At 42.4% G+C, this 10,000-nt stretch overlaps 1 protein-coding gene across 1 annotated transcript in view; it reads left to right on the top strand.

Annotated features, from left to right (window-relative positions):
* The window catches only part of LOC123504607 (hemicentin-1-like), a 19,535-nt gene extending 9,819 nt beyond the window's left edge, over positions 1-9,716 (top strand). The window contains exons 3-7 of the mRNA XM_045255269.1: positions 6,013-6,299; positions 6,502-6,706; positions 7,394-7,492; positions 7,897-8,088; positions 8,323-9,716. Coding sequence (XP_045111204.1) covers positions 6,013-6,299; positions 6,502-6,706; positions 7,394-7,492; positions 7,897-8,088; positions 8,323-8,426 — 887 coding nt within the window. The 3' untranslated portion in view covers positions 8,427-9,716. The remainder of the gene's footprint in view (positions 1-6,012; positions 6,300-6,501; positions 6,707-7,393; positions 7,493-7,896; positions 8,089-8,322) is intronic.
* The last annotated feature ends 284 nt before the right edge of the window (positions 9,717-10,000 follow it).

Below are 10,000 nucleotides of genomic sequence, written 5' to 3'. Positions count from 1 at the left end.
TTATACTGAAAAAGACTACAGACACTTACTGACAGGAGAGGTTGTTAAGAAAACCTCTTAACTTACCCTGTTTAGAAGCGCTTTCAGAGAGTGGAGCTCCTGTGAAGACCTCCAGGTGGGTGTGAGGGAGACAGAATAGGAAGCGTGGATTGCCAACATCTGGGAGAGAAACACAAATTGAGGTATCGTAACACATCATCCAAGGAATACTGAAAAAAGGACAAAGATTGAGTGGTGTTAACGAAATATTTGTCCAACTAAGAATGAAAAAAAAAAAAAAAAAAGAAAAACAAATCCCTTTCCCTACCATACGAACATAGCATCCTTAACCCCTTCAATACTGGGACACGTATTTTACCTAGAATTTGTGTATGACAAGACCATTTTATTGACATTAGGAAGGGTGTATAGAGGTCAGAAAACTAATGGCCACAGTCTTCACTATTCGAATCCCCCACATATGTTTCTGAAGCTGTATAAAACCACCAAATAGTAAGCAAGATTAATATGGAAACGCGTCACGGTACTCAAGAGGTTAAATAACAAAGATACGTGTGTCTACTCATGGTTATATACGAGTATACTGGGAAGTAGTGATACATCTTCATATACCAATTCCGCACAGCATTATTGGCATATACTACATATTTGTGTGTGTGTGTGTGTGTGTGTGTGTGTGTGTGTGTGTGTGTGTGTGTGTGTGTGTGCGTGTGCGTGTGTGTGTGTTTGCTCTCCGTATTTTATGATCATGGGAAACTGGACCAAAACAACAGCAGCTGCGAGAGGAAAATTTCTCTTGTCACGTTGAATTTACGAAGACAACAATTCTCTATCATGTTATCCCCTTGACGAGAGAGAGAGAGAGAGAGAGAGAGAGAGAGAGAGAGAGAGAGAGAGAGAGAGACGAGGAAGGCAAACAAAGAAGCAGAGAAGGAGAAAACAACATTCTTTCTTGCGCTTATTGAGTTGTTTGTGACGCACTGCACTATCTAAAGTAAAATAAGGAAAGGAATGTAAAATAGCGATGGTAAAGACTCGTCCTCTTCCTCGTCATAGCAGTCATAAAGTAAGGGAGAAAGTTCAAGGGGAATTATATGGAAGGAAAAGGAAGAGGAGAGAGAAAAAAAAGGGAAGATGACAAGTGCAAGGGAAGAAAAAAAGAATGTGTACTTATAGGTGGAAAATGCATAGAAGGATTGGAAGAGGAGAGAAAAAAAGGTAGATAAGGAATTATATGGAAGGAAAAGGAACAGGAGAGAGAGAAAAAACAGGGAAGATAACAGGTGCATGCAAAGGGAAAAAAAAAAAATACACAGAGATTTCTCGCAAACATCAGCCCCGCTCTCACGAATATATGCATAGAAACAAAGAAAATAATTACATACATTTCATACAACAGGAGAAAAAAAAAGGGAAGATAACAATAGGATAAACAGACATAGGGAAGTACACACACAAAGATTGCCACTAAAAGAAAGAGAATAAAAATACAGTAAGTACAATATAAAGGACGCTCAATCTGCTATACTGAATGAATCTGTTTTTTCTTTGGTCATTGTTACTCACGTAGTTGGATCTCTCTCTCTCTCTCTCTCTCTGAACCATTAGTCAAGAGGCCACAAAGCACATAGGTAAATTACGCGCCATAAAACTCTTAACCCTCGTCATTCAATGCAACATTTCTCGTCTCATATAAATTTACCGTAAGTCAAAAAAAATTCTTGTATCCTTCGACTTTTCTCACCACAACATCGCTTACCATGAGATCTAATAACATTTTTTACATACTGATGGATAAAATGTGCTGGAAATTACATATAAAAATATAAAAAAAATAGATGAATTTGTTCTCGGCCACGTAAGACAAGCAGCATCAAACCAGAGGCCTTGATATCAAAGTGTGGCGCGAGGCCTGAGCTGCAGGGGGTAATCATCACTCTTTATCCTCTTAAGCACGGCTGGTAATTAGCGAGTGAGTGTGTGAAGTAGCAGGAAGGCAGCGGCTAGGGAGGAGGGAGGAGGGAGGAGGTCAGCCGCGTGTGAAGATCCCTCGCAGTCTGCAGAGGGGAAGTTACTGGTATATTTTGCACATTAACCCCTTCAGTAGTGGGGCATATCTTTTACCTTGAGATTTGTGTACGATTAGACCATTTTTATGACATTAGGAAGGGTCTATGGAGGTCAGAAGATTAATGGCCACAGTCTTCACTATTCTAATCCTCCAAATGAATTTCTGAAGTTGTGTAAAATCGACAAATAGTAACCAGAATGGATATGGAAACGCGTCATGGTATTGAAGGAGTTAAAGAGGGAAAAAATAGCCGGAAATTGACCAATAAATCAAATACAAATGTTAAATAATAAATACGAAAGAAACATAGACAAAAAAAAAAACATAAAATATCAAACACACACACACACACACACACACACACACACACACACACACACACACACACACACACACACACACACACACACACACACACACACACACACAAAAGGCCACCGGGTATTACAGAATTGAGGAAGGAAACACAAGGCGGTCAAAATGATGACACAATTGCTGCCTCATCTATCGTCCGGCCTCAGTGACTCGCGGCTTCTCTTTCTCCTCGACACCTCGTCTCGAAAAACCAATAATGAAATCCATGCTGCGACTTAAGTCCGTATCCAGAAACGCTTTGCACTCTCACCACGGAGATGATTAGCCGGGTTTTCAATAATGTTTCTCCAGTAAATAATGTAGATATCTTGTTACTCTGCCTCTAGAACCCTAAAAACACCTTAAAATCGCTCTTCTCTCTCACCACGACTATTTTTCAAGGCCACGGAGATGATTAGCGGTGTTTTCAAGAGTGTTTCTTCAGTAGATAATGTAGAAATCTTGTCACTCTGCCTCTAAAACCGTAAAAACACCTTAAAAAGTCTTGTAAATTTAAACAAAATCCTTAGCAATAGTGAAGCATAAAGGTGTTTGAGAATACGAACTTAAGAGACCACAGAGGAATAGAGAACAAGAACAACACACCTCTAGATAGATACCACACCACGACACAACACGCCACGCCACGCTGCCCTTCCCCGGTGCGTGTGTCTCCCTCCACTTGTATTAAAATGGAAAGAATAGTCACCGTCAGTGATTTTTGTGATGAGCTCTACCAACACGATTAAATAAAGATCAGATTACTCACTGCCGTTCCTCGTGAATTATTAAAACGACGAAAAAAATAATGGAGGAAAAAAAACGGGTAGGTACAGTACATCTCATCCGCGAGTAATTAACCAAGTAGAATATTAAAAAAAATTGCCGGGTTAGAGAGAGAGAGAGAGAGAGAGAGAGAGAGAGAGAGAGAGAGAGAGAGAGAGAGAGAGAGAGAGAGAGAGAGAGAGAGAGACTTGAGGATAGAAATGTAGGCGTAAACTTCCACACACACACACACACACACACACACACACACACACACACACACACACACACACACACACACTGGACTAGCAGCCTTTCCAGCAAGGATGTGAGACCAGAACGTGACAGTGTCAATAACATTCGTGTTTGTCTTAGATAAGCGAGAGAGAGAGAGAGAGAGAGAGAGAGAGAGAGAGAGAGAGAGAGAGAGAGAGAGAGAGAGAGAGAGAGAGAGAGAGAGAGAGAGAGAGAGAGAGACCCCGCCAGTCCACCACTAAGAGCACGAAATGATCAATAGACAAAGTGAATAAAAAACGAAAATAAAAAAAAACCTAAAAAAAAAAAAAAAACTGGGATTAAAATAGGTAAGTGATTTCCTGCCAGTTTTAGTTATTTTGTCCTTATTATTATTTTTTTTGCTAATTTCACTTATGTCCACTATTTTCCACCGCCAAGCTCCACCACATCTTCCACATTACGGAACTCTCTTTTCCCTGAACATTACTCACTCTCATATTCAGAAGTACATCAACCACTGCCACCGACGACTCAATTTTCACTCCCTTTTTTTCATCCTTCCGTGTAAAACAATGGCAATTTGTGGCCGAGACTTTTCCCTAACGTGGGTGAAATGGCGCTCCTGTGTACGGTCATTCATATCGTACAGTGCTTCTCTGTCTGTCTGTCTGTCTGTCTGTCTGTTTCTGTCTCTGTCTCTCTCTCTGAAAAAAAAATTATCACACACACACACACACACACACACACACACACACACACACAGGCAGACAGATAGACAGACAGACAGACATACAGACACACAGACATACACACACACACACACACACACACACACACACACACACACACACACACACACACACACACACACACACACACACACTTGCCTAATCATATTCGCATTCACCAAAAAAAGGAAAAGGAATTTAATATACATGAATAAATACATAAATAAGTTGTAAGGATGGATATGACTTTATGATCACAAGGTTGCTCGATCTTTGTCAAGCAAGTTGTTCTTTTACACCGACTCCTCCACGTACAAGCTAAACGAGACGTAAGTGATGTAGGAGTTTAGTTCAATACGTGCTCCACGCGGCAGAGAAGCGATAGAAAATGTAACTGGAATAATTCTTTAATATTAAACATCAAAGCAATTAAGAGGATTCACGGTTTACAGCTTCACACGTCTTTTTCACAACTTTTGGTAAATTAAAACGACAAATAAAGAAATATCAATACTTCACAGCCACATTTAACCATTCAGTACTGGAACACATTTTTATCTTGAGTTTTGTGTACGATTAGACCATTCTATTGACATTAGAAAGGGTCTATGGAGGTCAGAATATTAATGGTCAGAGTTTTCACTATTTTAATCCATCCACATATGTGTTTGAAACTGTATAAAACCATCAAATAGTAAGCAAAATGAATATGGAAACGCGTCATGGCACTGAAGGCGTTAAACATGAAAAGTTTTACAGAAATTAAGCGGGTTCACGGTTTACAGCTACACACGTCTTTTCACAGTACTTGGTAAACTGAAACGACAAAGAAACATCAATACTTTACAGCCAATAGAGGCAGAGTGTATCACCGTGGCTCTTATGACACCTACACGATTAATAATTTTTTTTCCCCTCTTACTGTGTCGCCTCCGCTAGATCTAACAAGGGTCAGTGCCTCTCACGCCAGGGATCAAAGTTCAGCTCGTTGTCATCCCGCAGAACACACCTGCTGGCCAAACGCGCCTTTACTGCTAACAACAAAGTTTAGAACGCGCTGGAGCTTATCAAGAATTTTCAAGCTGCTACGGATCGTGGATCCGAGGTCGAGACTTGTACGTGCTGAATTCAGGCCAGGTGACGTTCTCGTCAGACACGAGGCTCAGCGTGTCTCACTCTGAGGATTCCTGGACGCTCACCATCAAGTTCTCGCAGCCCCGTGACACTGGCACCTACTCCTGCCAGATCAACACCCAAACAATGGAATGCAAATTTTCATACTGGATTTTGCTAATGTTAGAACCACAGTAATTTGTTCCTATCCCCCCCCTTCATTCTACAGTGATATAACTTATGCAGTTGTCATGTAGAATGGTGTTTATCATCACTGACCACATTCTGTCTTATCATAAATTTGTTTCTTTACTTGATACAAACTCAGTGCATTACTCTCGTGTGTGTTACGAATATTTCCGGCACACACGCAGAAGACATTCGTGACCTGAGAGTATGTTCAATAAAGGTTCACGAAATATATTGTATAGTAATAATTGTAACTCAAGGAAAAGAAAAGGATATCTGGTACTACCCTAACTTAAATTTTGCCTCAGAATTTGAATCTCGATTTGAAGTAAGCACATAAAATATTGTCGAAAGAAGTTTTTTTTTTCTCTCATATATGTAGAATTGATACATTGATGGTGTACTAAATCATTCATATCACATAAAAGAAATATCATACATCCTTAACTTCCACGAACAATTAATTTTTCAACAAAGTTTCGTGGAGAGAAAGAAAAGATAAAACGCTGGGCATGTCGTGTGAAGATAGCATGTGATAAAGGTTAATCTCTGCAGTGGCGGGAGTGGGCGGCAGGGACGTGGGGAGCAAAGCACTGGTGGCAGCGAGACTCAGGCACGAGAGAGGCTTCAGCCGGCACCACCAACAACACTATCAACAATTTATTGGGAGTATCAGTGGCAACGGCGGCGGCGATGGCGGCAGCACCAGCAGCAATGCACCAGAAACTGTAGAGGAGTCAGAAGAGCCCAAGATCCTGACCCCAAAGAGCACCCACGTGAGCACCAGAGTGGGCCAGGCGGCGACATTCAACTGCGTCGTCAAACACCTGGGAAACAGACAGGTAGGAGGACCTGCCACAACTTCAACATTACTTGGTATCATGACAGTCAATTCACTAGTTTCGAAAACCTAGAAGCTACTGTGTACAACAAATAATATTCTGCGTGCAAAAGCAATGGTAAAGTATGTACAGTTGTCATAGGCAAATATTACTAATTGTTCTTGTAAAGAGGTATTGCACGTGTCTCTTATTCGGGTTTGAGGTGTCGTGGATCCGAGGTCGAGACTTGCACGTGCTGAGCTCAGGCCAGGTGACGTTCTCGTCAGACGCGAGGCTCAGCGTGTCTCACTCTGAGGATTCCTGGACGCTCACCATCAAGTTCTCGCAGCCCCGCGACGCTGGCACCTACTCCTGCCAGATCAACACCCAGCCGCCGCAGGCCGTGTGGTACAACCTCACCGTTATAGGTCAGTCCCTCACGTCACGCGGCGCGCGCAATCAATACTTCACACTTGTAACTTATAGTTATAATATTCCATTGACCCATGTCCGTTCATCTCATGAACATACACGCACACACACACACACACACACACACACACACACACACACACACACACAATAAATAAATAAAAACAAATAAATGAATAAATACAGATAAATAAATAAAAAAATAATTATGATTTAAAGAAAATTGAAAATGTTCATAAGGCAAATGGAGCAGAGTACTTGTTCTCTCTCTCTCTCTCTCTCTCTCTCTCTCTCTCTCTCTCTCTCTCTCTCTCTCTCTCTCTCTCTCTCTCTCTCTCTCTCTCTCTCTCTCTCTCTCTCTCTCTCTCTCTCTCTCTCTCTCTCTCTCTCTCTCTCTCTCTCTCTCTCTCTCTCTCTCTCTCTCTCTCTCTCTCTCTCTCTCTCTCTCTCTCTCTCTCTCTCTCTCTCTCTCTCTCTCTCTCTCTCTCTCTCTCTCTCTCTCTCTCTCTCTCTCTCTCTCTCTCTCTCTCTCTCTCTCTCTTTCTCTCTCTCTCTCTGTCCGTCTGTCTGTCTTATGCTTTACTTTGGCTCAGATAGTACAGACTTTCTTAAGGACGAACAGATTCATTGAAGTCTGATCTCTTTCACGGCACTGAATGATGTGTGTGTGTCTACATCGGCAGAAGCGCGAGCTAACATCCAAGGGAAGGAAGTGATCTACTTACAGACCGGCAGCACCGTTTCCCTGGTGTGTGTCATCAAGGAGCAGCTGGTAATCCCTGGTGAGTATTCAGCGCGTGGCCAAGTGTGTGTGTGTGTGTGTGTGTGTGTGTGTGTGTGTGTGTGTGTGTGTGTGTGTGTGTGTGTGTGTGTGTGTGTGTGTGTGATAATACTGACATTTTGCATCTGAGTTAGCAAATTTATTTTCGTTGAAATTCCACCACCATAATCGTTGACATATTGGTCAGGCTTAACAAGATTATTTTGTTCCTGGCAACACTGCCCGGGGCTGCCTCGCATATCTCGCCTTATCCTGAGAATCCATTATATGCCTGTTATCTTTTTCCTACATTCAAGGTCTGCATAGTGTCTGAAACATTGTACTTGCATGGACGTTCAGGCTTATTCAGGTCCTGCCATTCCTCAGACCTGTACAGTTCTTGGCATGCTTTGTGTGTGACGGCAGGTCTGGTGCTGTGGTATCAAGATGACCGCCTGGTGGAGCGACAGTCATCGAGAGTGAAGGTGGACACCAAAGTAACCAACGTCACCACGAGCACACTGACTGTAGAGGCGGCGAGACTGCAAGACTCAGGCAACTACTCGTGCTGGCCTTCTGCTGGCCGCCCCGACAGTGTCCTCGTCCACGTCATACAAGGTGAGTGCATGCCACGCTGGTTACTTTCTTCCTCCCAGCCAAGCGATGGACATGCGAAGTTGTGTGACAAAATATCACCCAGCGGCCCGTCACGGCAGAGCTAGCCACGCACGAAAGTTAAATTTCGCAAATCAGGACAAGGCTTGCCTCAGCAACGGTACACAAGCAAAACAGAAAAAAAAGGAAATGAGCTTCCACATAGGATAACCAGTATGTTATTATCTTTCTTTGTAGGAGATCCACCAGCAGCCATGCAGCACGGCAGCTCAGCTCCGGGCGCCTGTCCCTTGCTGCTCGTGCCTATGGCCCTCACCTCGCTCATGTTTCTCCTGACGTGACCCTCAGGCGACTTCCTGCAGCTGTCCCCTCTACCTCTCGCCAGGGTGACGCGTGCACCCTTGTCATCAGGGTGACGCTGCCTCCATCATGGAACTTCAAAACTACCAATTAATGGTGACGAAACGGCAGCTTTCCTCACTACGTATGCACGGTGACAGTGATCAACACAACACGATCAGTGCAAGAAAAGCGTCGTCTTTAATCTATAACCTAACTGGTTTCTATTCCCTTCAGTAACATTATCTGCGTTCTCTCTCTCTCTCTCTCTCTCTCTCTCTCTCTCTCTCTCTCTCTCTCAGTGTATTGTGTATAGGCCATCGTTACAGAGGCATGCTGGGTAAAGGCAGTAACTTCTGCAGCTCAAGCTTCGGCGTAAGAGTACAATGACGACTCCGTTACTTATTCATATTTTGATCTACGAGATGTGATCTGAATGATTTTGTTTTGTTCTATTGAAATACTTCCTTTTTTTCACATCTGAAAGAAAGAGTGACAACCTGTGCTGCCATTCCTTGTAACACATATCTGTCAAGTCATCACTCATCATGTTCGCCTCCTTGTGCGTGTGTACAGGCGAGCAGGCAACACTACTACAAGATCGAGGCGGACTGGCTGAGTGAATAAGCGTCAGTTGTGACGTAAAGCCTCGTGTGACGCACGGTGCGAGGCTCCAAGGGACTGTGCGCTAAGTGGTGCATATACAATAACAATAAGAGAAGAGAAAATAAGATTTCATAAAATTAGGATCTTTTATGAAATATTTTCCATTACACTGGAAAGGCACAATATCTTTTACTGTTTGTATAAAGCCATATTTTTAGAGGAAAGTGTGTACGATTATTGTATATACTATGTGTAGCTGGGAAAAAAAAAACATTAATTACTTTACGCGAAGACCTTTGGTAATTCGATATCTTTGCAAAGATCATGGATGCGAGTTGTGTGTTGCATCAAAACCTGTGTATTGTTGATCCTAGACAATAAAGACAAAGGTGTTCAGTGTTGTGCACCATCAACTGCTTACAAGTGGGCATGTGTTGCGAGAGAAAATGATCACCAGGTGAAGGAAAAACACTACAGCGAGTGAAAAAAAATAAGAAAAAGAGAAAGAGTAATAAAAAACGGGAGAACATTAACAGTGCTCACGCGGAAAGGCAGATGGTGGCAGTGAAGAGAAAACTGTGGTGCCAATGAGACCAAAGTGGGAGGAAACGATAGACATTATCTCTCAACAGCCTCCGAATATTCTTCCTACACTGTATTATCAGAAATAAAGTACCTATGTCATGAAGCCCTTCTTTATATCTTAACCTTGCTTGATACATGACACACACACACACACACACACACACTACAAACTATTCGATCACCAGACTCAGCAAAATTACAGAATCTAAATCTACATGTATATCCAGATTCTTCTCATAATCCAGCCCATGTTCTATGGTGTTCAAATATTCACACAAATTCATCGATAACTTCAGGAATGAACACAATGATAAGATTTAAGTCCCCTGCTATGAAAGTATTAACCCTTTCATATCTATTCTGCTTACTGTTTGGTGATTTTGTA

Source organism: Portunus trituberculatus, chromosome 16, assembly GCF_017591435.1.
Source record: "Portunus trituberculatus isolate SZX2019 chromosome 16, ASM1759143v1, whole genome shotgun sequence".
NCBI lineage: Eukaryota > Metazoa > Arthropoda > Malacostraca > Decapoda > Portunidae > Portunus > Portunus trituberculatus.
The sequence above is the reverse complement of the archived record's forward strand: the minus strand, read 5'-3'. Positions and strand labels throughout refer to the sequence as shown.